At 35.4% G+C, this 27,578-nt stretch overlaps 2 protein-coding genes across 2 annotated transcripts in view; both read left to right on the top strand.

The window, feature by feature from the left end:
- The first annotated feature begins 1,877 nt into the window (after positions 1–1,877).
- LOC134247341 (uncharacterized) overlaps positions 1,878–27,578 on the top strand; it is a 46,828-nt gene continuing 21,127 nt past the window's right edge. The window contains exons 1-2 of the mRNA XM_062729715.1: positions 1,878–2,122; positions 4,824–4,970. Of these exons, the coding sequence (XP_062585699.1) occupies positions 1,921–2,122; positions 4,824–4,970 (349 nt within the window). The 5' untranslated portion in view covers positions 1,878–1,920. The remainder of the gene's footprint in view (positions 2,123–4,823; positions 4,971–27,578) is intronic.
- LOC134247322 (uncharacterized) lies at positions 24,649–26,231 on the top strand. The gene is made up of 3 exons (XM_062729690.1): positions 24,649–24,741; positions 24,883–24,960; positions 25,365–26,231. Exons 2-3 carry the CDS (start codon positions 24,951–24,953, stop codon positions 25,697–25,699), a joined length of 345 nt encoding a protein of 114 aa, XP_062585674.1. The 5' UTR covers positions 24,649–24,741; positions 24,883–24,950; the 3' UTR covers positions 25,700–26,231.

Below are 27,578 nucleotides of genomic sequence, written 5' to 3' on the forward strand. Positions count from 1 at the left end.
CTCAATAACTACTTTGCCAGAAAAGCTGAAATTTATGCGAAAGCATCATGGGATAGTGTATATTCTAGGTTTGATTCATGATCCAAATCATGACCCCTGGGGGTAGGGCGGGACCACAAGAAGGAACCCAAGTTATACATTAAAATATTTAGGAAAAATCATCTTCTAGGGAACTAATGGGGCAGAAAAACTGAAACATATACGATAGCATCGTGAGGTAGTGTACATTTTAAATTGTCAAAATTTAACCAATGAGGTAGGGTGGGGTCACAACCGGCATATCAAAGGGGAAATCTGGTGAAGAACAGCATGGTCAAGGCCATTCAGGTGAGCGATGTGGCCCATGGGCCTCTTGGTTTTTTTTAAGGCTGCACCTTAGTTTCATTTTTTAAAAATATAATGAGCACTTATATTTTCACTATATGTTCCAACAAATTGTGAACACCTCGTAGTTTCATAAAATATTTGTGATTTGGCTGCATGCCCTTCTCTGAAAAACCAAGCAGGGAGTATTTGTCCCTATTAGACAGTTCTAGTTTTCTCATGAGTAGAAAAGCAATCATGATTGGTCATATTTATGTGAACGCATCTTTAAGTGGTGTAAATTCAAGTTTGTTCAAGTTATGACCCCCAGGGCTAAGGTGGAGCCACAGTTTGACATAAGAGTATATAGGAAAATTCTTCTTCTCAAGAACAGCAAAGCCATGATAGCCAAAAGAACTTCATTAGTTTCAATTTTGTTCAAATCATTCACTTACCGTCCATTTTAGGGGTAGGTCTGGATTTAAGATTTTCAATACTTAACTGCTGATTTTTGTTTTACTTTTGTTTCACTTGAGATCTCAAGTGAGCTTTTTTGATTACCTTTTGTCTGTCGTCCTTCCATCTGTCCGTCCGTCTGTGTGTCCGTCGGTCCTTCTGTAAACTGGTACAAAGCATAATTGAGTAAATTGGTGTTTAGATTGTTAAAATGAAGGTACAAGTCCCCTTCCAAAGGAGATCAATAATCAAGAAAAGACAAAAAAGGTGGGTCATTAAAAAAGAACCCTTATGTCAGAAAAACTGAAACTTGATCAAATCATGACGCCTTTGGAGTAGGGCGGGGCCTCAAACTCTTCTCAAGAAAAACTGGACCAGAACAGCTGAAACTTATGTAGAAGCATCCTGGGGTAGTGAACATTTTAATATTGTTCTAATAATGACCCCCAGAGGTTAGGCGGGGCGACAATAGGGAATCCAAGTTTAACATTGAATTTTTAAGGAAAAAAATCTTCTATAAAATTTAAGAACTATTGGGCCAGAAAATTTTTAACTTATGTGGAAGCATCTTGGGGAAGTGTAGATTCTAAATTGTTCAAATCATGACCTGTGGGGGTAGGGTGGGGCCTCAATAGAATCCAAGCTTTACATTGAAACATTGGTGGTGTTGAAATCAAAATTTTCTTTTTGTGAACCATGGGGTCAGAAAAGCTGACTTGTGTGGAAGCATCCTGGGATTTTGTACTGTAAATCATTCTATTTTTGCGACGCTTTATTTTCGCGAGCTATAAGGTAATTATAAGCAAGAAAAACCTTTCGCGAGTTACAGATTTTGTTGTATATAATCCCTACAAATACGTATTTACGCAAGAATTATTTTTTTCGAGCAGACAGATGCGTAATAATGCAACAATAAAGTTCTCTCGTGAATAAATAAGGGATTTATTTAGAGTATATTTTAATTTGTCCAAATTATGAATCCTTGGGGTCAGAGTATTAATAGGTATTACAAGGGGAGAAATTTGATAAAGAACAGCATGGCCAATGCTACTCAGGTGAGCAATGTGGCCCATGGGCCTCTTGTTTTTCTTACCACAGTGCTCAGGTGATCCCCTAGGCATCTTTTCAATATTAGAACCATTTTCTCTTGCAGCTTCACGAATGATTTTTGCTACAGGAGAGGTTAAACTAATCGGTAAAACAAAGATTGTGTCAGTAAAATGTCACTTCAATCCAGAAAGTAGCCTGGCTGCTCGCGTAGTTGATTATACTTCATATTTCATTGTATGGTGGAGTGCCAAACATATGCCTAGTGATAAACCTACATGGCCTAAACCATCTGATGGTTTCAAAATGATTGGAGGTAAGGATATCATCATTTTTAGCTCAGAATCTTCTGGTCAGAGACCAGAGGCGCTTATGCAGTAGTAAGATAATTGTCATCTGTCTGTACGTCCATCTGTAAACTTTTCAGATTTTAAATTCTTCTCAAGAACCACTCGGCCAGAAAAGCTGAAACTTTTTAGGAAGCATCCTGTGGTAGTGTAAGTTATAAATCATTCAAATCATGAATCCCAGAGGTAGGGTGGGCCACGATAAAGAATCCAATTTTAAATTAAAATACAGAGGATTATTCTTTTAAAATCTTCTTTTTTTAAATTACCACTGGGCCAGAAAAGCTAACCCTAGCATACCTCTGAAGAATCTAAATTGTTCAAATCATGACCCCACAGGAGAAGGGTGGAACCACAATAGCGAATCCAAGTTTTTAGCCAAAAGACCAGAGACCAGAAGAGCTTATGCCATAGTAAGGTGTCCGCCGTCCGTCTGTCTGTCAGTCTGTCTGTCTAACTGTCTCCGTCTGACCGTCTGTATGTAAACATTTTTAGCTCACCTGAGCCAAAGGCTCAAGTGAGCTTTTCTGATCACATTGTGTCCGTCGTCCGTCCGTCCGTCCGTCCGTCCGTAAACTTATCACATTTTCGACTTCTTCTCAAGAACCACTGGGCCAATTTTGACCAAACTTGGTACAAAGCATCCTTGGGTGAAGGAAAATTTAAATTGTTAAAATGAAGGGCCAAATCCCTTAACAAGGGGAGATAATCAAGAAAAGACAAAATAGGGTGGGTTCATTAAAAAATCTTCTTCTCAAGAATCACTGGGCCAGAAAAGCTGAAACTTATGTGGAAGCATCCTGGGGTAGTGTAGATTCTAAATTGTTCAAATCATGACCCCCCCCGGGATTGGGTAGGGCCACAATAGGAAATCAAAGATTTACATAGAAATATATACGAAAAATCTTTAAAAATATTCTTCTTAAGAACCACTGGGCCAGAAAAGCTGAAACTTATGTGGAAGCATCCTGGGGTAGTGTAGATTCTAAATTTTACAAACCATGACCCCCGGGGGTAGGGCGGGGCCACTATGGGAAATCAAAGTTTTACATAGAAATATATAGGAAAAATCTTTGAAAATCTTCTTCTTAATAACCACTGGGCCAGAAAAGCTGAAACTTATGTGGAAGCATCCTGGGGTAGTGTAGATTCTAAATTGTTCAAATCATGACCCCCGGGGGTAGGGCGGGGCCACAATGGGGAATCCAAGTTTTACAGAGAAATATTTAGGAAAAAATTTAAAAATCTTCTTCTCAAGAACCACTGGGCCAGAAAAGCTGAAACTTATGTGGAAGCATCCTGGGGTAGTGTGGATTCTAAATTGTACAAATCATGACCCCAGAGGGGTTGGGCGGGGCCACAATGGGGAATCAAAGTTTTACATAGAAATGTATAGGAAAAATCTTTGAAAATCTTCTTCTTAATAACCACTGGGCCAGAAAAGCTGAAGCTTATGTGGAAGCATCCTGGGGAAGTGTAGATTCTAAATTGCTCAAATCATGACCGGGGGGGGGGGGGGTTAAGGCGGGGCCACAATGGGGAATCAAAGTTTTACATAGAAATATATTGGACAATATTTGAGCAGCTGAAACTTATGTGGAAGCATCCTGGGGTAGTGTAGATTTCAAATTGTCTAAATTATGATCAGTGGGGTAGGGTGGGGTCACAATGTGTATTACAACGGGGAAATCTAGTAAAGAACAAAATGGTCAAAGCTAATCTCAGGTGAGCAATGTGGCCCATGGGCCTCTTGTTTTTTTTTTTTTTAAATTCTTCTCCTCCTCTAGTTTTTGACTGATTTCAATATTTACTTGACACACAAGTAGACTACATTAATGTACATAATTTAATGCATCGGTTTTTGATTTTGAACAATGTTTCTTTGGTTACTACAAATAGAAATTTCTGTGAAATTCCTTTAAAACGTTTCTCCTCCTACAGTTTTGGTCTGATTTCAATAAAACTTAGCACACGAGTAGACTAAACAAAGATACATAATTTAGTGCATCGGTTTTTGATTTCGATGAACGATATTGCCATGGCTACTAAAAATAGAAATTTCTGTGAAATTCCTTTAGAACGCTACTCCTCCTACAGTTTTGGACTGATTTCAATATAACTTGGCACACAAGCAGACTACACTAAGATGCATTCTTTAGTGCATCTGTTTTTTATTTGAAGAACGATGTTGCCATGGTTACTAATAATAGAAATTTCTGTGAAATTCCTTAAAAACGCTACTCCTTCTACATTTTGGCTTCAATATAAGGCAAAAAAGTAGACTACCCTAAGATACATTGTTCTATTTGTTGCTGTCTGTTGCAAAGTTTCAAATCCAAGTGCTACTTCTCCTTTGTTATCAATACTGACCATCAGAGCTACAGTCTCGCCAGAGACCTCTGGCCATTGTAAATATAGTAAAATAATGCAAAAAAAACCCTGTAAAAATCTTCTTCTCAAGAACCACTTGGCCAGAGAAGCTGATTTTTTTTGTGGAAGCATCCTGGGGTAGTATAGAGTCTCAATTATTCAAATCATTACTCCCACGGGCAGGATGGGGGCTTCAATAGTAAATCAAAGTTTACATTGAAATATATTGGAACATGTCTCTACTAACAGCCCTGATCTTTTGATCAATGTATTAAATTAGTTTATTTTTCTGTTTTGCAGGTGCAGGGCATTTGGATTATGCTAAAATGGGTTTAACTAACATAAGATGGCAACCAAGGAGAGATCTTATAAAAGAAGTTAAGCCTCATATATTGTGTGCTGCAGAAAATCAGGGCGGAGACCATCGGTTAGAAAAAACACGTAAATGTGAGTGAACATTTTAAAGTCATTTATTTATTTGTATAAATACTAGAACAACTGTTAAAAAATAAATGCCAAAAGAAATAACAAGGCATTTTTCTAAACTTTAGAGCAAAAGTTTGTAAATGCAGGGTGAATTTTTTTATTTAGCTCACCTGAGCCAAAGGCTCAAATGGGCTTTTCTGATAAAAAATTGTCCTTTGTCTGTCGTTGTTGTCGTCGTCGCCGTCATTGTGTAAACTTTTCACATTTTCATCCTCTCAAGAACCACGGGGCCAATTTCAACCAAAATTGCCATAACGTATTCTTAGATGAAGGGGATTCAGGTTTATTCAAATGAAGGGTCATGCCGTCTCTTTTAAAGGGAGATAATTATGTAACACGCATAATTTAATTTGTGATAGCTTATAATATAATATGAAAAGTAATAAAATCTAACATCAATGATTATTGTGAAAATTACATTTACAGTTTGCAATGCAATTGCACAAAAAATAAATTTCATTGTATTCAGGCATTTGTATAAATTGTTATTATGCCTTAAATATTATATATGCCAATATTATATATACCAATAAGCATGACCTTATTCATGGATAAAACATACCCTAAGTAAAGGAGTAATCAAAAACCCATGGATCGTGATCCGTCACATCTATGTTATTAACCTAATATGATAATAAAACAGACCTTAAATGCATATTCTATATCTCTGATCATTATATTCTAAACTAAGTGTAAAAATAACATACTTCGAAAACTAAAACTATTTTTTTTATCAAGACTACACTATTGTTTTACTATTCAATAATATGTGATATTTAACAGAGATAATAAATTTGATCAATAATGTCTTTTGTAAGAAACAATTTGATACAAATGAAACAAATGGAAAGTAATAGTAAAGAAATCATCGAACAAATATGGTGCAAGAGCCATAAGCACATTAGGCGCACAACTGTGGAACAACCTGCCTTTAGAACTACGAGAGCTTGAAGCACATGGAGCATTCCGCAAGAACCTAAAAACACTCTTGTTCAAGCGTGAATATAACCTATGAATGTAAAATTCCAGCATAACATCTAGGACTCCATGTGTTACCTCTCATAAATTTAACTTCAGAAGTACTTTCCTGTGTACATAACAGTTTTATTTTCATTTTATTTTACCTTGTCTACGTTAAACAATTTCATCTTACTACCATGTTTTATTTAAGGTCCTTTTTGTTTTATCGATTATTTACTTTCCATAACAGATTTATAGATTTTATTGATAATTGCTATTAAATGTTAGCAAAACTATTGTACAGCGCATAGAAACTATATGTGATTTTGCGCTTTATAAATTAATAAAATAATAATAATAATAATATGTAAACAATTCATCTTGATCATTAAATATTTTCATTTCCAATGTCTTTGTACGAGATAAAATTACCAATGTAAATTTACTTTATTTCCCCATCAATGTTTTGGCGCGGTTCCAAAAAAAACCACGTGCAGGGCGGGACAAACAGCTAGACAGAAGCAGGGCTTAGAGCACGTGGATTGGCGGAATCCAAGCATGTAAATATAAGGAATAACTGTCAGATTTTTCAATTTCATGAAGATGATCATTCGATTGGCTTGCGTGATAATTTTATGCATAAACGCAAGCCAATCGATTGATCACTTCATGAATTCGAAAAATAAGACAGTTATTCCTTAAATATACAGAATAAACTCAATTTACAGTAAATCATACATAATTTTACAGGATACTGAATAGACAAATACTTACATGACTTGATATAGCCTCTATGAAGATAAACTGTTTGTAATTTATTTAAAATTTAAAATGCTTCTAAGTAGCAGCGATTTCGATCGCAATATGGCTTGTCTTCTTATGAAAAATCGACGATTCAAACAAAGGAAACATGATTATTTATTTTATCATTTTCCTTTATTGAGATGGACATTTAAAACACGGTTCAAATACAACCACGGCAACATTTTTTTTTACCAAAAATTATTTCATATAATAATCTTTATATATAAAATACATTAAAACTATTTTACCATATCACATATTTCCCCCGTTTGTCATTGCTGTCCACAGCAATGTTAATGATGTGTAAACAATACACATAAATTTTCATGAATAGAACTATCATAATAGAACATCAACATCATGATACACTTTTAAAATTTTAAAAGCATAATTTAAAATGATCACAACCAATGTCTAATGTTTATAATGAGACCACGCTTTGCTAAGTGTTTTTCCTTGAGTGGCCCCAAAATTTGCAACAGCCTGACATAGTTCTTGAAAGTTACTTTCACTTTTCACAGCTCTCTGTGTTCGTACTGTTTAACGAGATAATTGATATGGGTTTGAAATTAACGGAGTTTCTTCTTGTACGGGAACTTCTTGCGACGAATGATGATGATTATCTCCGTTGTCTTGATGCACATCCTCTGTCCAAAAATCTAATACTGCATGAAAGCTTTCGTCACTTTTTACAGAATCTGAATCAGAAATTGAGGTTTCAAGTTCTGAATCACTCAACACTAATTCAACTGTATCCAAGACTTCTCTACGAGTCACATTTTTCGTTAGACCGGTACCATCTTCTAGTTGTACAGCATATACGTTATCCCCTAAATCCTGTTTAACTTAACAAAGTGTAGAATACCAGAAATCTTTTATCTTGTTTCTGCGGAATTCTGTTCCGCATTAAAATACGGGCACTAATTGAAAGGGGACTTTCTTTGGCATCTGTTGTAGAGTTCCGTCCTTTCATCCAAATTTTGTTTATCATTTTCCATCGCTTATCGAGGCCTTTTTCTCTGTTGTACAAAGTATTAGTCTGTTGAAGAAATTTTGGTCGCTGGAAGTCCGAGAAGATGATCGATAGGTAAGGTCGGATCTCGTCCAAACATAAGAAAATACGGTGTATACCCGGTAGAAGAATGAATTTTCGGGAAGATGTTCAGGGCATTTTCGTTTCTGCTGAAGAGATAATGTTCTTAAAATATTGTGCATTGTACGATTATATCGTTTTACCTGGCCGTTTCCCTCAGAATGATACGGAGTTGTTCTACTTTTGGAGATGTAATACATTTTACAAAGTTCTTTCACAACTTCACTCTCGAAATTCCTCCCTTGGTCGCTATGAATCCTTTTAGGAATTCAAAAATGAACAAACCACTCTTTCACTAACACTTTGCCACTGTAACTGCCTTTTGATGTCTTGTTGGTACTGCTTATGTATATTTACTGAATATGTCAGTCATCACTAATACATTTTCTCGCCCATTGCTCGCTGGTTCAAGAACTGTAAAATCAATTGCTAGAATCTCGCGATTGGTACGCTAAAAGATTCCCTAAAGGTAGTCGCACAGTGGAAACCGTTGCTTTGGCTGCCATGCAACGCTCACATATTTTGCAGTATTGTTCTACATCGCGTTGTTGGCGATTCAGCATTTCATTTTAATTAATGACAAAATTCTTTCTATGCCTTGATGTCCAACATGATTGTTTAATGTTATTGTGTAATGACTTTAATACATGGTCTTTTAAAGAGATTGGCAAAAAAAATTGTATAATAGGACCTGTATAACTCTCAATGTTTCTGTTTAGAATCTTGTTTTCAAACTGCACACCTCTTCTTACACAAATTTTGATGGTAAAAAATCTGGCATTTATGTTTCGTAATTTTTGTATATTTTTCTTTAAATAATGCAAAAAATTTCATAATTTGATATCTTCCAAAAACCCCAACTTCGCAGTCTGTAGGTAACTCAGCGGATTATTATCCGTGTACGGTAAACAATGAACTTTTCTCCAAGCAGGTAATTACGGAATTTCTCCTTAACTGCCCATTTTAGTGTAAATAGTTCTAATTTCATGGAACTGTAATTTTCCATATGACGTTCCGTTGGCCTCAATGTTGCATATGCTATAACTACGTGTCATTGATCTTGTTCTTGTGAAAGCGCTGCACCAAGTTCATCAAAACTCGCATCAGTCTCCAAAATGAAAGTTTTCTTAAATTCAGGATATCCTAAAACTGGAGAAGATACAAATCTTCTTTTTAACTTTTAGAATACAGAATCACATTCTTTACTCTAAAGTTCTAAAAATAGTTTGTTTGGAAATTCCTTTTTTTCTTCTTGTTATCTGTGGTTACAGTTACACCATGTAAATGTTTTGTAATTTTAGAAAAATCCTTCACTAATCGTCTGTAATAACCGGCTTAACCTACGAACGATCGCAAGAGCATGTTCTACATATGAACAATTTCTAAAACGAGGTAAATTATTGACAAGCAAGTTGACGAAACAAGAATATCAGCAGTCTTGTTTAAAGTCATCATTTCGTAAGTTTTATGGTCGACCTTGTCAGCAAATACAGTTTATCATTGAGTCAAATGCTGACTGACGTTTTTCATACCAATTGTTAGTCTATTATTTATACCGCAGTCTTTTCGGGATCTGTAGAAACTCCTTCGTCTGAAACGATATGCTTTTAGTTTTTACAGATGTACTGAAGAAATTATATTTTGATGGTTTTATTTCAAGACCATGGCTTTTTAACTTAGAGAAAACAATGTATAGTCGTTGTATGTGTTCTTCGCTGGTTTTCGAAAATACTAATGTATCATCCAGATATAAAAGTAAGATGTCAAAGTTTTCATCTGTGAAACAAGCCTCCATAAGTCTTTGAAATGTAGCGGCGGGGCTGTTACATAGGCCGAAAGACATCCTGAGTTATTCATACAATCCCCCGGTTCCAACTCTTAAAGCTGTTTTCTAAGTTGAGTTCTCATTCATGGTAACTTGATGGTATCCTCGGGCTTGAACTGAAGTATTTCGCTCCATGTAAGACGTCTAATGTTTTCCATTCTGGGTAACGGATACGCATCTTTTATAGTTTTTTTTTTAAAATCAGTTCGCGATAATCTACACATAAACGAAGACTTGTCACTATCATGATGGCGGATGCAAAGGGACTAATTGCTCTTTCTAATTATCCTTTTATTTAACAATTTGCGTATGTGTTGTTTTACTTCATCAATCTGATGTGGTGGAATTCTACGATGTGGCACTCGAACAGGGATTTCATCTGTTAACTTGATGTTATGAGTAATCAAATCCATATAGCCAAGATCAACGTCATCTTTTGTAAACGCTTCTAAATGTTTTTGAATGAGTGGATGAAAATGCTCCTTCTGGCCGTTGGTCAACTGTGCATCTCCAAGTTTTAAATTTTAAATCGGTATTCTCAAATTTACTCTTAGTCGGTTTGATGAAATCTGTACGTACTTTTCGGACGTAAACTGTTAAGAATTTCTAGGTCGTATTCATCGTCTGTAGATTTGATGACATCAACTTTGTGTAAAGTACCAATTTGACATAAGTACCAATTTGACGTATGGTTTTTAAGTAGACATCCTCATTACTGATATTTATTATTCTGACGGATTTTTTTGCCGTTTGTAACTGTTCCTAATGTGTCAATTACCATGATGTTCTGTGGGAGCGATCCTGTAGTTCCATGAATTGCTTGGACTGTGGCTGTATATTCTTCACTTTTTTATTTTGATGAGTTGAACCAATAACTAATTAAGGGGATGAAGGATGTATGGTCACGTGACTCAGTTGATTTACGTCATAATCTCTGATAAAATATGTACAAAACGAGATTGAAACCACAGTACTTGTATAATTTTTTTGACTGTTTGTTTGCGTTCACCATCTAGTATAAAAATATCTGAAAACATTCAAAATTTCTTGCAAATATTATCATTAATCCACTCTGCCGTTTCCCTACTCTGCGCGTCCAGTGCGTCTTTGACGTCATAGTGGATCTCTTAGTTCAGTAAGATCATACACAGTAAAAACGGGTAGTATAAAATCATAAAAACGGGCCATAATATGTACATGGTAGGGTATTTTGTAAATTTCAGAACGCAAAAAATATTTTTACATGGTTGTTGACGGAAAAGTTCTGTGGGTTTGTCTTATTTCGCTTATTTCAGGAATGTGTGACGTCATAGTTGGGTTTTCCCATACTCGAGAAATGTAAACATGACACGTTTTTCTCATGATCATGACTCGTTTAACTTTGCCCCGAGCAATATTGAGCTCAGCTTCACCAATCGATATTTTTACAGTTAATCAATACAATGACGACCTTGAACTTCGACGTAAATTTTCAAATATTGAATGATAGGATTTTTTGCAAATTAATTTTTTTATGGTTTAAGTTGTCCTAAAAAAGTCGTAAATTTCCGTCTCCAGATGTGGTGTTACAAAAGAATCTTGCTTTTTCGAATTTTTAACCCTATTCATACTCTAAAATATTTTAAAAGACACATTTCCGCTGGTATATTTTTTATTTATGGTGAAAAATTTCAATTATCGACCGAGTAATGAACCCAGAAACACGGAGAATAAAAACTCCGCTCAGACACTGTGGGGTATGGTATTTGTCACTCAATATCTCAGAAATAAGTCTAGAAACCTATTGATATGTCTGCTTTATAGTATGTGGGACATACTAAATAAGATATATACAAAATATGAGAAAAATTAAATGACAGTTATTTTTTCAGCTAAAGGTCCTTCATCCCCTTAAAATGGGGGTCACCTACACTACACTGCCCCCTCTTTTAAACCGCATCAAGTACAGCATCTTGCCATATCTGTTTTTGTGTACAAGTGGGATTCAAAAGTCTGACAGCTACGGTAGTACTTTTCTCAATATCGACCAAAGAAGATGCCATCAACAATTCATACTTACCTAATACTTGTCTGTAATTTTGCAGTATCATCATGGACGTGGCCAAGTCCGAGAAGAAAGGTCGAGTGTTCCAGTGTACACTACGTAATTTCAAGCAGATTAAGAAATATGTTGTAAAACTTTATTTGAAAAACCATGTAACGAAAGAAAATATGTTCCATTTACATGCAAAAACTGTGATTATGTTACTTTAACGGAAAAGGAGTTGTTATCCCACGGAAAGTGGTATGGTCCATATAAGGGGGCAGATACCCAGGTGGAGATTGTCAGAGCCACGAAGCCATTCATCTGGAAGGACGACCTTCTGACACGATGGGAGCAGGCGGCTTCTCTCGCTTATTGGCTGGAGATGGACGCAAAGAAGGACAAAGAGACACCACTGGCCACACTGTTGGAGGAGGTGGCGGAGTTAATCCCCCCCTACACCAATATTGAGCCCCCTTCAGAGGTGGTAGACATCCTGCCACAGTTACTGGGTGGAGAGGAGTCCGGACTTGATGGCGAAAAGATGGAGTTAGTGAATGCGATGAAGGAGATTCAAGCCGAAGTCAAAAGACAGGGAGAACAGCAGGTTGCTTCGATGGCAGATCAAACAGCAGCAATACTCCAGCTAACAAAGACACTAACTGATTATTTCTATAATAGCAGGCCCAAGTGAGGACTCACCCCCAGCTTGAGGATAGAGCGGCCACTCCAATCCGTGCTAGGTCTCCTAGAAGGCCTACACTCCCAAGCCGAGAATGGTTCAGACCTCGACTGAACGCCAGAGACAGAGCCCCACCATTCCGGAGGAACCCGGCAGCGGAGAGACGCCGAAAAAGGACAGAGCGAGCAGAAACCCAATTCAGGAAGTCAAGGTCCAGGTCCGTCTGCCCAGTAAAGAAAAAGATGAAATCAATAGTCGTCAGGTGTAAGAAGAGTTAGATTTGATGTATAATTTTGTTAATGGGTTTTTATGTAAGTCTGGGATGGTGGGTGGATTTTAGAATATTGTTTATTTAGGATATATTAATGCTTGTCGATAAGAAGAAGGTATGGTTTTAGCTTTATTGCGCCCTAAAAATGTAATGACATCAAAAAGTTTTTAAACTGGCTTAAATATTAGTTAAATATATGCCTTTGATAAATCAGGAAAAAATATGGCATAAAGGATTACCATTCTGCAAATATGACGTTATTAATATGAAGCATTTGCCTATTTTCAACAGAAAAAGCCTCAAAATGGCCAATTTCAAGGGTGATTTTCCTTTAGAAAACAGTGTCCACAGCCGGCGCCCACGTTAATTTTTTGATATTTTGTGCAAAATTCAATAATAAACCACATATCTCAAGATCTTTGTGGGCGATGCCTGTGGACAATGTTTTCTGAAAGAAAATTCCATTGAAAATTGGTGTCTTCTGCAACTTTTGAAAAAAATACGGGAAAATGCACATGTTTATGACGTCACAATTAGCATTTAGAAATATCTGTGAGAAAAATGACTTGTATGATTTTTAGCTCACCTCAACGAAGTTGGGGGAGCTTATGTAATACCCTCGGCGTCCCCGTCGGCGTCGGTGTCGGTGTCGGCGTCCCAGGTTAAGTTTTTTGGAGCAGTTTTCTTTTAAAGTACTTCTATGTCCTATATTGATTAGACATGCATGGAAATGCTTCTAGTGTGTTCCATTGTACCAGTCAAAGTTTCAGATGCTGCAATTTCAGCAAAGGAATGACCAGGTTAAGGTTTTTGGAGCAGGTTAACATTTTTGGTGCAGTTTTTGGTGTTGGTGTCATTTCCAAGGAACTATAAGCCCTATGTTGACCAAACTTGCATGGATGATACATCTAAGGATGTACACTACCGGGTTTGATTCGGATGCTGAATCTGACCTACATTTTCCGGTTGAGTGAACAGGTGAATGTTTTTGGTGCAGGTCTCATTTACAAGTAACTATAAGTCCTATATGTTGACCAGACTTGCATGGATGATACATCTAAGGATGCATACTATTAGGCTTGCTTTGGATGCTGAATCTGACCTACATTTTCTAGTTGAGTGAACAGGTGAATGTTTTTGGTGCAGGTTTCATTTCCAAGTAACTAAAAGCCCTATGTTGACCAAACTTGCATGGATGATACATCTAAGGATGTACACTTCCGGGTTTGATTCGGATGCTGAATCTGACCTACATTTTCCAGTTGAGTGAACAGGTGAATGTTTTTGGTGCAGGTCTCATTTCCAAGTAACTATGAGCACTATAATGACCAAACTTAAATGGATAATACATCTAAGGACGCATACTACCAGGCTTGCTTTGGATGCTGAATCTGACCTACATTTTCCAGTTGAGTGAACAGAAAGTTTTAGGTGCAGTTTTCATTTCCAAGATACTTTGAGCCCTATTATGATCAAAGTTGCAGGTTTGATACATCTTAGGATGCATACTTCCAGGCTTGCTTCGAATGCTGAATCTGGCCTACATTTTCCGGTTGAGTGAACAGGTTAAAGTTTTAGGTGCAGTTTTCATTTCCAAGATACTTTGAGCCCTATTATGACCAAACTTGCATGGATGGTACATCTAAGGATGCATACTACCTGACTTACTTCGGATGCTGAATCTGACCTACATTTTACGGTTGAGTGAACAGGTTTAGGTTTTTGGTGCAGATTTCATTTCCAAGTAACTATGCGCCCTATAATGAGCAAACTTTTATGGACGATTCATCTTAGGATGCACACTAATGGACTTGCTTCGGATGCTGAATTAGACATACATTTTTCAGATAATGGACCAGGTAAAAGTTATGGTTACAGGTCTATTACCAAAAAACTATAAGGCTTATATAACATTGTATAAACCAAACTTGCACAAATGATGCATCAAGGGATGAAAACTCTCAAATTTGCTTCAGATGCTGGATTTAATTACATTTTCATGAAAAAGAACTAGTTTGAAGTTTTGATATAGCTCTATTCCAAAGTATCAGATCAAAATTGCATAAATATTTTCATTTTGGGATGTTCACTTCTTTTTGGTTAATTGTGTGACTTTGCCTTACTTAAAGACAACTTTCGTTGAGGTGAGCTCTGTAATCTCTGATTACCTATGTTTCTGCATTGAATTTCAATTATTTAAAAAGCATGAATTTTCAGCTTTTACACCAGTTTAACTTTTTAGAAGATCACAGGGCCAAATTTGTATTGAAACCATACCTTGTTCTTCGTGAATTTGATGAAACCTAGGTATTTATGACTCTATATACATGTATTTGTGTGTACAGATTTTATTTAATGGATATTGTCTATACATGTGTCTACACTATTTAGGATCATTTAATTTGAACTACCTTATATATATTGGATTCCGAAACTTCATAAAAATCCTTCCAAATAAAAATACATTCCAGGTTCCAGTAAATGTTCAACCAAGCCTCTTTCTTTACCCCTCACTAAGATATTGACATTAGTGAAGGAAAAACGTCAAGAGCACTGTGCAATATATTCAATAAGTGGTGTAAATCAGATGTGGATACTTAAAAATTCCAAGGAACTTTTGGACAATTTGAAATCACAAGACTTTAAAAAAAATTTAAAGTTTAAAAACTTATTACTATTCAACTGTATACACAACAATTCCCCACGATAAATTAAAATCGGATAATTTTAATTACAAAAATAAAAATTAAATGGTAATTTATGTCTGTTATAATTTTATCCATAGTATTGTAATCACTTCCTTCTATTTTTGCAATTGTTTGCATCATCATCATAAGTGCTAAAGAATATGAGTCTAAGTTTTCATTTTCGTTTTGTATACGTTCGTAGAATTTGTGATGTAATTGTGCTACATTGTCTTGTATTTTGTATGTGTCCTCTATGATTTTTAAAATGTCCTCTGATGTTTTCTTACTATCAGAGGGACGTAGCCGGACTTCTGTTTTTGCAGCGCCAGTAAGATGATCTGATATGAAATCAAATTTGCCATCTTTCGTTGGGATACTACTGAGATGTTCCTTTACATCAGACAACCAGTCGTCTACATCAGGATCGCTCTCTGTAATTGGTCGTCCTCCTAAAGATGGTATTATTCTTTCAGACTTTATATAGACTTGGGACTGTGGTTTTGGCGTGGACATCTGTTTAACCTCTAGTTCCTTTAACTTTTTCCTCATCTGCTCCAACTCCTCTTTCACGTCCGACATTGTATCCGTTATTTTTCAATGATAGTGAAAAGCGAGGTTAAACTTACTAATATCCACTCAGTGAAAATATACCGACTGCCGATGAACAATGCAAATAACTAACCGCGAGGATTCCTCACTTATCAGAGATTTTCAAAGATTACCTGTCAGACTAAACGAACAAGGATGTGTACCATCGATGTATAGTTCGTAATTGAAATATACTCTTTAAAAAAAAGAAACGCATAGTAGGAACAATATCCTTTAAAATGTTTGATAATTTTTTCATAATTTCTTTTTTAGAAGGATATGATGCATTCGATTGATTGATTGTATATTGTTAAACGTCCCTCTCGAGAATTTTTCACTCATATGGAGACGCCATGATACAATCGAGTAAAATGCATTATTTGTGAATGCAATTGTTAACTTTATAGCTATTCTACAAATCTCACAGACAAAAGAATTCCTTCAAAATGTTTGATTTCAATTTTTATTTGTTTGTCTCTAATACAATTACTTCAGACACAAAAGGGCTATCAAAGTAGGGGTTCTCGATATTTTGAATCTGGTTTTATCTGAAATTGACTCTTTCTAAAAATGCTGCATTTGAATTTTGCATAGCACAAAGGGAAAATGGGCAACTGGAAGCTGGTATACCGCAGTCTACAATTGCAAAAGGTTTTAATGTTATGCACAGCACCATATCTTACCTATAAAACATAAATCATTAACCTGAAACACCCATTGTTCGCAAAAAATGTGACATCAGCAGCACAGCATCACTTCAGAGGATTACGTAAGCTTCATGAATGTAACACAATGACGTCATCTGGAGCATTAACTCTTCCTGAACTGCACAGACCATCTAACAAGATTGTTTTCAGTTGACTATGAATAATAGCAAAAGGATTATTCATGCCTTGGTTCTGACCCCACAACACCCCAAATATCGACTTCAAATATCTCAGATCAATAGAGTATGACCACAGCATCACCGCTGAAAATTTTGGTCGAGCTATTAGTCCAGAATGTTCATCAGAAGCGTTTTATAAATTTAAGAGTGCTAAGGCTTCGTAATGATCGTTATAGACAGAAAACTGCCTCCAGGACGTTAAAAAAATTGGTGGTGGTAGTGTAATGATATGGAAAATGGTATCACATAAAAGTACTAATAAGGGTCGTATTCAAAGGACTTTGATAGAAAAAGGAACTCTTACGATTTTCTACCTGCACATGCCTATTCAATTTTGCGGCATTCTATAGCTGTAGTTCAAACTGACAATACACAGCAACATACCACTCGTTTGACACTTGTTACAACGCACTTTGAAAAATTACGCACTTTGAAAAAAAATTTCAAAGTGCGTTAAAATTTGGGACCAAGCTAACGCACTTTGAAAAAAATATTTTTTTTTCAAAGTGCGTTAATATCGACCATATTAACGCACTTTGAAAAAAATGTAAAGATTTATCAATATTCCTTCAAATAATCGGTATGATAAATAACAGATCCTGGTTTGATAACTTTTTTATGATAAAGTCACTGTAGGACCTGAGATATTGACGTTTATATTTAAGGTTTTGATAAGATAAAAGGGAAAATTAAAGGGTCTTGAAAAAAAGAGTGACGATTGTTTAAGATCATTAATTCGTTTCTTCTTTTTTTTTAATTCTAGTCTTTGATAAGTAGATGTAAAGGTGTATAGGAGGGGGGGGGGGGGGGGCACTAACACAGGACAGCTTCAAGAAACTTAGCATTTATCATAATAAAAAGGGGCCAATTTGATTGTTCAAAACTATGAAAATTCTTTCTCATACGTTTTACTGTACATAAAAATTTCTAGTTTTCATCTGTTTTAATTAACTCATTTATTATTGAAAGTTTTCAACGTCATACCAGTTAGGTAAATACATAATTATATGAATGCTTAGAGTATAGCATAGACATCGAGACTGGGCGAAGGGCCAGGGGAGGGGATGGGGGGGGGCTAAGCCCTCCACTTATTTTGGAAAGATATATACATCGTATAAGCATTGAAAATGCAGCGTACCCTTTTTAGGTTTATTGCTCCCCTCCCCCGTTTGTTACCGACACCTATGTATTGGAAAGATAAAGATTTGGACTAAGGGATCTTATACCCTTCTTCTCCTCTTTTCGACGGGAGTAAATCAATTCATTTTTGAGTTTAGGGTTAGGCTTAGTTTTTTGAAAGATAAATAACAAATAAAATCTTTCCATGACTAAAATATGATTTTTTTTTTTCAAAGTGCGTTAAGTATCTCCATGGTAAAATATATATAGGATCTCCCATGATTTGTAGTTGAATATGATTTTTATCCAACGAGTTGTGTGATAAAAACACACGAGTTGGATAAAAATCATATTCAACTACAAATGAGATTCTTTTTTATTTATTACTTCACAAATGATGTTTTACACTGATTTTATAAGGGACTCCGCTATATTTTACTTCATCACGCTAACGCAAAAACCATTGTGACGTCATAACTGCACTTAAGTGTGGGATATGTAAAATTTATCCAATGAGTCATATCCACGGGATAAAGGGGTAAACATGGGATAAATTGATGTAGACTCTTAACGCACTTTGAAAAAATTTTTCAAAGTGCATTGAGTTGGTCCCAAATTTAACGCACTTTGAAAAAAATTTTCAAATTGCGTTGATTTTGTCCCAATTTTAACGCACTTTGAAAAAATTTTTCAAAGTGCGTAATTTTTTCAAACTGCGTTGCCACAGACTCTCCCATTCTTGCAAAGCAACAACAACCTGTTTCTGCCATAGTCATCTAAAACACCAGATTTAACCCCTATTGAGCAGCATTGGACAAGATGTATACACATGATTTATCAAAGACAATCGCATCCTCAGACTCTGCAACAGCTCTCCAATTAAGCTTTACATTTGGAGTGGGAGAGTATTCCTATACAGTTTTTATTGCACACATTTGGTTTTATTACATGCTGTTTTTTGCTATCATTTGTATCTGCGGGGGGCATACCAGATATTGATCTTTAATTACCTTAAACTGTCTAGGATTTTAAAACTCTTGAGTAATTATGACATTTAGATGGTATTCCTATTGTAAACCACATTTCTGTATTATCAATACATCATTTTACTAAATTACCTCTATGTTTGATGTGACAGTAAAATTCTACTATGCGTTTCTTTTTTTTTTTTTTTTTTTTTTTTTTGAAGAGTATAATAAACACTCTTCTTGCCCTAATTCACCTTTCTGTTTCTCAAGAGATCGAGAGAAAACTGGAGATCGAGCATTTTTATTCAATTCACGAATGATTTGGTTCAGCTTTTCAATATGTGTCTCTAATAGTTTATCGTCCTCTTGAAACTTGGATGGATCCTCATGTTTCTTTGCTTTGTTCCACTTCGAAATGGAATAAACCGGAACTTCCAGAACATTAACTTTCACTTCCTTGTACTTCTTTATAAAATTAATCACTTCTACAAATTTGCTCTTTAGGAATTCGACATTGTCATCATTCAAAGTTCTAATGGATGTGAATTTCCTAGACTTCATTGTCAAATCACAAGTTCCTAAGTCCTAACCATACATACTGATGAATTTTGCAATACAAATGTAATATCTTATTTTTGAATTTACATTTCTTTTTAACCAGTCAATTGCATCGCTTGTTCGTTCTCCACTTTTACACCAGAATAGAATTTCTTTTTTCCAATTCTGTGATTATTTCCCTCTTTAAATATAAACCCTTACTGTCTGACAATAAAACTGGTGTTGCAACCTTACGTTTACCATTTACCTCAGGATTAAGTTGTTGAATCGACTTCAATATTTAGATTTGGACATTATAAATGAAAATAAATAAACTCCATTAAAGAAAAAAAACAAAGATACTCATTGTCTAATATTCTCAAAAAGATTCGTCTCCACTCGTCTTTAATTACAGAACACCATCAGCATCCACTTAAATGAAATTAAAATGGTGATGGCCTACAATACGAGGGGTTATCAAAAAGTTCGTGGACTGAGGCTATAAAAATAGTATAATATGAAAAGTAACAAAATCTAACATCAATAACTATTATGAAAATTACATTTACAATTTGCAATGCAATTGCACAATTAAACTAGAGGTACTGTGAGGGATGAGCTCACTAAATGATACCCCCCGCCTCCATATAGTTATAATGGCAAAGTCCATGTTTTGCCAGAAAACCCAAATTATATGTCGGATCAAAAAGTAAAATAGGAGGTGCACAATGGCAATATGTAATAAAGATTCTGTGAAAGTTTCATCAAATTTCATTCAGTGGTATAAGAGGAGTTGCGGATAAGAGATGGGTACCCAAAAGCGTAACAGACGGACGGACGGGCGGACGGACGGAATTAACGATTACTATATACCCTCCCGCTTTTCAAGCGGGGGGTATAATAAATTTCATTATACTCAGGCATTTGTATAAATTGTTATTATGCCTATATTATATTTACCAATATACATGACCTTATTCATGGATAAAACATACCTTAAGTAAAGGAGTAATCAAAAACCCATGGATAGTGATCCGTCACATCTCTGTTATTAACCTAATATGATAATGTAACAGACCTTTAATGCATAATATTCTATATCACTGATCATTATATTCTAAACTAAGTGTAAAAATAAAATACTTTGAAAAATAACACTAGTTCATTGGTTTATCAAGACTACACTATTGTTTTACTATTCTATAATATGTGATATTATGATATAATAATTCTGTAACGGAAACTAGAGGTACTGTGAGCAATGAACTCACTAAATGATACCCCCCGCTTCCCATATGTGTATAAATGGCAGTGTCCATGTTTTGCTATGGGAAACCCAAAATATATGTCGGATCAAAAAGTAAAATAGGAGGTGCACAATGGCGTTCTGTAACAAATATTCCTTGAAAGTCTCGATAAATTTCATTCAGCGGTAAAGGAGGAGTTGCGGATTAAGAGATGGGTACCCCAAAGCGTAACAGACGGACGGACAGACGGACGGACGGACGGACGGAATTAACGATTACTATATACCCTCCTGCTTTTCAAGCGGGGGGTATAATAATAAATTTGATCAATAATGTCTTTTGTAAGAAACAATTTCATATGTAAACAATTCAGCTCGATCATGAAATATACAGAATAAAACAGGATACTGAATAGACATATAATTACATGCCTTGATATAACTTCTATAAAAATAAACTGTTAATTTATTTAAAATTTAAAATGCTTCTAGGTAGCAGTGCTTTCGATCGCAATATGGCTTGTCTTATTATGAAAAACCGATTGATTGTATACTGTTTAACGTCCCTCTCCAGAATATTTCACTGATATGGAGACGATTCAAACCAAGGAATAAAAAATTATTACATTAAAGAAACATTATTATTTCATTACTTTCCTATATTGAGATGGGCATTTAAAATAAGGAACTTACATCAATCCAAGAATAATTTTAACATAAAATATTTATTGAAGTACGATTTAATTATTGTCATGGCTATTTAAATGATTTATGATTCAGTGGTCATATCACTTCATGGTCCAGCTGATAGGCAGCTCGCCCCACAATCCAAAGCACCACGGTTAAAATCCAACCACGGCAACATTTTTTTTTTTACGAAATATTTTTTTTGATTTATTTCATAAATTAATCTTTATATATGAAAATTAAAACTATTTCACCATTTCACAATTATGAATAAAAGAAAAAAAAGCGGCATCTTTAAAAATTATCTTATTCTCAAGAACAACTGTGCCAGGAAAGAAGAAACTAGTATGGGAGCAACCTCTGGTAGTGTAGATTCAAGTTTGTTCAAATCATGACCAGCAGGGGTAGGTTGGGGCCACAATAGGGAGATAAAAGTTAAACATAGGAACATTTCTTTTAAAATCTTCGAGAGAGAACCACTGAGCCAGTAAAGATCCTCAGGTAATGTAGATTCAAGTTTGTTCAAATTATGATCCCGGGGGGGGGGGGGGGGGGTAGGTGGGGCCACAATGGGATTTTAATTTTAGCAAAAAAATGCAAAGGCAAAAACATTAAATAACAGAAAAAAAAGCGGCTTCTTAAAAAATTATCTTATTCTCAAGAACAACTGTGCCAGGAAAGAAGAAACTAGTATGGGAGCAACCTCTGGTAGTGTAGATTCAAGTTTGTTCAAATCATGACCAGCAGGGGTAGGTTGGGGCCACAATAGGGAGATAAAAGTTAAACATAGGAAAATTTCTTTTAAAATCTTCGAGAGAGAACCACTGAGCCAGTAAAGATCCTCAGGTAATGTAGATTCAAGTTTGTTCAAATTATGATCACGGGGGGGGGGGGGGGGGGTTGGTGGGGCCACAATGGGATTTTAAGTTTAGCATAATAATGCAAAGGCAAAATCATTAAAATTGCTCTTCTCAAGAACAGCACATAAAATATAATGTGTTCTTGGTATATTTTTCAAGGCTCTTTTCCTATCATTTGGTCACATTTCATCCTATCATTCATGATTGTTTTTTTTATTTTTAAGTGCATGTTTTTATAAAATTCATTATTTTTTTTTTACTTTTGAATACTTTGTTACCATAGTAACATGCAATAGTTGATTAACCATTCATGTTTATCATGCATTTAAGACATCAGGCTTTAATTCAGCTGTGGGAAAGAGTCGTGGACAATTGTTTTCTTTGCTGCAAATGTTTACTATGGGGCTCTAAACATGTTAAAAATTCTTTTAGACATGTTGCCATGGTAATTATAACACTTAGCAACCAATTTTTGTCCGAAATCAGTTTTGGGTATCAAAGACTTTCATCATCATGATCATAGAGAGTTCGGAGAAATTCTGAGACTCAGCGTGCCACAGCTCCTATATAAAATTTCAAGTAATTACATAGAATGGCTCTCTTAAAACATGTGTAATCTTTCGTATTTTACTAATTAGCTTTTAAAAATGTGTGTTTCGATCAGAACATTTCAGTGGTTTATCTAAATACCGATCCTTTTGTATTAATATCTAGTTAAGGGGTAGAATTGAAGTTCTTTCAATATCAATTTTTCAAACGCTGCCATTTATCACAATTTTCAATGCCCATATCATGTCTTTTTCTGTAAAAAAAAAATATAGGGGTGAGTGGGAGGGGGGGAGGGGCTTAACACCCCCCACCTGTTGAACGAATTTATTTTAAATAACGTCACTACACTTTTTCGCCTCCGTTTCTATTTATATATTTTAAATAATATACAGTTATGGAATGGGTACGATGGAAATAGCAAATTTATGGTTCCCCGAGGGAGGAAACTATTTCCCGAGGCGGCGAAGCCGCCGAGGGAAATAGTTTCCTGCCGAGGGGAACCATAAATTTGCTATTTCTCGAGTTCACATTCCATAACTGTTTTATTATACCGAAACAATCATAAGCGATTAAATTTTTTTTTAACCAGATATTCCGACATTTTAAAAAATTAATAAACACTGTAGAGGCATAATTACAAATGCATGCGGGTTAACAGATTGTATGATAAGCAATACATCGTGTCCTAAACAATTAAATTATTTTGAAAAAAGTATTTTCACTGACATTTCGAAGAATTATTCTTATCTTCATTTTGTTAGAATTCAAGTATGATTTTGACATCGCATGTCGAAATGTTTTGACGTCATAGTTACATTGTTAATGTAACAGTGGTCTGTAATAAAGTCCACTTAAAATTATCCCGGATTATCACGAGATACTAGATCTAGATCGTAAACAATAAAGAACAATAACGATTATTCAGATATGATAGATGACTTTGATTTATTTAATAAATAGTATTTTATTAATCAACAAATAACAAAACAATATTCAAGTAAACAATGAAATGCAAGGGAAATGTAGTCGAGTATTTACCTTTATAGATAGTTTCAGCACTTCAGCAATCGGAATTGACCAAATAATATTACGGTAACCATATAAATATGTAGATAAATAAATAAATTGGAGACAAACTCCTAAAAACGTCTAAGTCTGGTAGTTAAAAAGAACGAACTCAACAGGGACGCGGAACGGAAACGCCCGGATCCCAGACGGTGGCACCGGTTGTCAATGACAACCGCGCACCCCCCAAGATCCAAGAGAGATAACTCTAATTAAAATATACGACTCCACTACATTCCCCCCACCTTAAGACCTTATGTCGAAGACATAAGTCTCAAGATATAAAGTATGCATGACTATATCATCAATATATTAAATAACAAATATGCAAATAAGTACATCACTCAAGTCTCTCTCTCAAAAATATGAAGAGTACATTTGTAATTATACATAATGGATACATACTGCATATATACTCAGATACTCGCTCAAATAGTTGAAACAATCAACAATTTAAATTAATCCACAACAACATTATATTACAAAAAAACAGATATATTATATCACATAAGGTTAAACTCTATAACAATATGCACATATGTCATATCTCTGTATCAACTATCAACACATTGTCACATAATAATACACAGGCTTGTATACTATTTATCTGTACATATATATTCAGGTATACATACAATAGAAAATAATACTAATCACAACATTGTCTTCAAATTTTAAGCACAAATTCAAATGACAAATAAATAATTTGTTAAAACTATAACTATAGTTCTCGACACAACCTCGTGCAAACTGTCCATGGACATACAGACACGGTACGACTGTCTAAATCGGAATCACCGGAAATAAAGTCACTGACACACTGGCGGAATTAAGGGACAGAAAACGTGGTACGAGAATGAAAGTCACCGGCACAACGTCGAGGTAAACATGAAATGATAATTCAATGAGAATGTATAATGAATAATTGAATATACTAAAATCTTTAAATAAGATAAGCACAACTGTTGAAAAAAAAATACTCAGATAGCACATCTGTACATAGTTCTACAAATGTAATTTCAGGCAAGCACAGGAAGAAAATTCAAGATGGACATGAAAATGGAATAATGAAAACATGAAGATGATGATGAATGACAAATGGTAAGATAAGTTGAGGTGACATACATATATAAAAACAAAAACCAACATTTATTCTTCAAAAATCCTGTAAGGCTCTAGTACAACTTTCTTACCAAGACGGTTTGACAAACTGGTGCTATCTCTTTTATAACAATTCAAACTACCGTTCGCACTCTCAACCATCTCCAAACGCTCGTCTCTAGAAAAATATGCGTTCTCACGCTCACTCTCACTCCTCTTCAAGCTGTCAATCTCACTCCTCAATCTCCTGTTCTCTCTCTCTAACTCTCGTCTCAACTCTCTCTCACGCAAAAGCTCACTCCTCTCATTCAATCTTGCATTAGCTATTTCTTTCAATTTAATCAAACGTTCAATTTCAAAATCAATATCAAATATAAACTGATCTAACTTCTGTTCCTCAACAGGGACGGAATATAACGAATATGGTGAGGACTCCTCGGTTTGGCTACCGGTTTCGGTGGAAAGCTGTACTGGAGGAAAGTCTGGCAAGGTCGCAGATGACACAACAGGCGCAGCAACGTACGAAGGAGGCAAAGATGAAATGACGGATGGCGTTTCTGATGAAATGACAGAAGGCAATGATGTGGCGGATTGCAGACAGGATGAACTGATGGTAGAGGAACTTACGGAAGAAGCAGATGAGGTCGCAGGTGCCTGTGGCGGAGCAGATTCCAGGGTGCTGGTGGTCGGTGCAACTGGGAGACGAGAAACAAATTTCAGGCTGCCAGGATCAATGTAATTACTATTCGGTTTGAGTTAAAGTTGACACAGCTGGAGATGATTCTCTAGAGACAGCTGGGACAAGTGATGAATACTGCGGAGGTGGAAACGCATATCTGTCTTTCGCTTGCAAGTAGACTTACATCCTGGGATGGAACAATAGAAGATAACATGATGGAGCTTGTGCTTCGTCTCCCAGTGCCTGGCATAACTCTTCCTGGTGGTAAAGGAGGTAAAACCACAGGACACTACTGGACAACTCATTCCGGAATGGAACTCAAAGGGGCAGGATGAAGATTCCAGAAGTTCCGCAAGATCCTCATCGTGGACCAAAAGGTCAAGGACATCAGTGTCCATAATTGACATGACTATATAAAGTGGTGGTGATGACAACGATGATAAGGATGGGATCAAACGATGATGATAATGATGATGATGATGAAAATGTTGTAAGGATGATCCAAATGAAACTGTAAATAAATAAACACATAGTTTGAGGAAATAGCAAACATGTTGCTTACCATTTTAAGTACATGTAAACACCAATAAAGTGTATTGTGTATTTTCTTTAACAAAATTTTCTGTGAACAAAATGTATAACCCCAAAGGAAAAATCTATGAATTGCATACACTCGGACCTTTCTAAAATGTCACAATGACAACAGGTCATATATTTTACTCAATGTCAAGAATATATCTTGTCTCCTCTCATCAATCAGTTCCTATATGTAGGTAACTAACTAGTATGTATACAATAACTGTAACTAGTCAGTATACAATAACTGTAACTATTCAGTATGCAATAATTGTATAATTATGTAGGCATCAAGCTATTTAGTATACAATAACTGTAAAATAGCAAACCTATGTTCAAACAAATATTAATAGCAAATATTATGTATGTATAAGCACACAGATTGCAATAATCTGATCACTATGCTACACTGAAATATATCAGTCATGACTCAGGTACTATGACCTACTGTACTTCGAAACAATAACTTGAATTACTCCATGCATGAATACAATATCATGTACATGAGTATACTTGTAACTATTTATACATGTACCCTTGTTTACAAAAACGACCTCAAAGGGTGAGTGTATGAATTCATATATCTTAACTTTAAGTTATAATTTCTTCGAGTGATTAGTCTCAAAGACTTAATTTTCCATCTCTGTATTGTCACATAACAAATAATGAGGGTGAAGATGATAAATGAATATGCCATGATAAAATGATATGTTAGTATTATAACTATCAACTGAAATTTAACACAATTCACATGCAAGAGCCTAGTTATGTTCACTGTGATTTATGGTGAAAAACGAGTTGGAGGTTTAATTCTACGACCATGTCTTGTGTGTTGGGAACATTCCCTGTAGGATTCTTGTTCGTTTGTCATAATTTCTTGTGATTCACTACTCGAGTCATACTCGGTCTGTACCTCAAAGGTATTGTAGAGTTCATAATTGGATGAGTCTAACTCTTCTGAAAAATAGGGTTTAAGGTGGTCAACATGAACCACAACTAAAACATCTGTATTACAAGACTGTATTTGATATGTGACATTACTGATTTTTCTTTTGACTTTATATGGACCACGCCATCCTAACCCTAACTTTTGCTTTGCCCAAGGAGGATACCACCTCCAAACTAGGTCACCTTCACTGAAAGTTCTGAGTTTTATATTCTGATCATGGTATTTTTTCTGACGCTTAAAACTACTTTCAAGACTTTCTCCAGCATGCTGAAATGCAGAAGACATAGCTTCTTTTACGAATTCAATGTATTCATTGATGCATGATTCTTCATAATTTGGTGGGTTACCAGCAATTATGTCAATAGGAAAGTCTATTTCACGTCCTAACATTAATAAATTTGGAGAACATTTTGT

The sequence above is a fragment of the Saccostrea cucullata genome, unplaced genomic scaffold (genome assembly GCF_032062105.1).
Source record: "Saccostrea cucullata isolate Sc308-1 unplaced genomic scaffold, CSIRO_AGI_Scuc_v1 ctg39, whole genome shotgun sequence".
NCBI classification, from domain to species: Eukaryota; Metazoa; Mollusca; class Bivalvia; order Ostreida; family Ostreidae; genus Saccostrea; species Saccostrea cuccullata.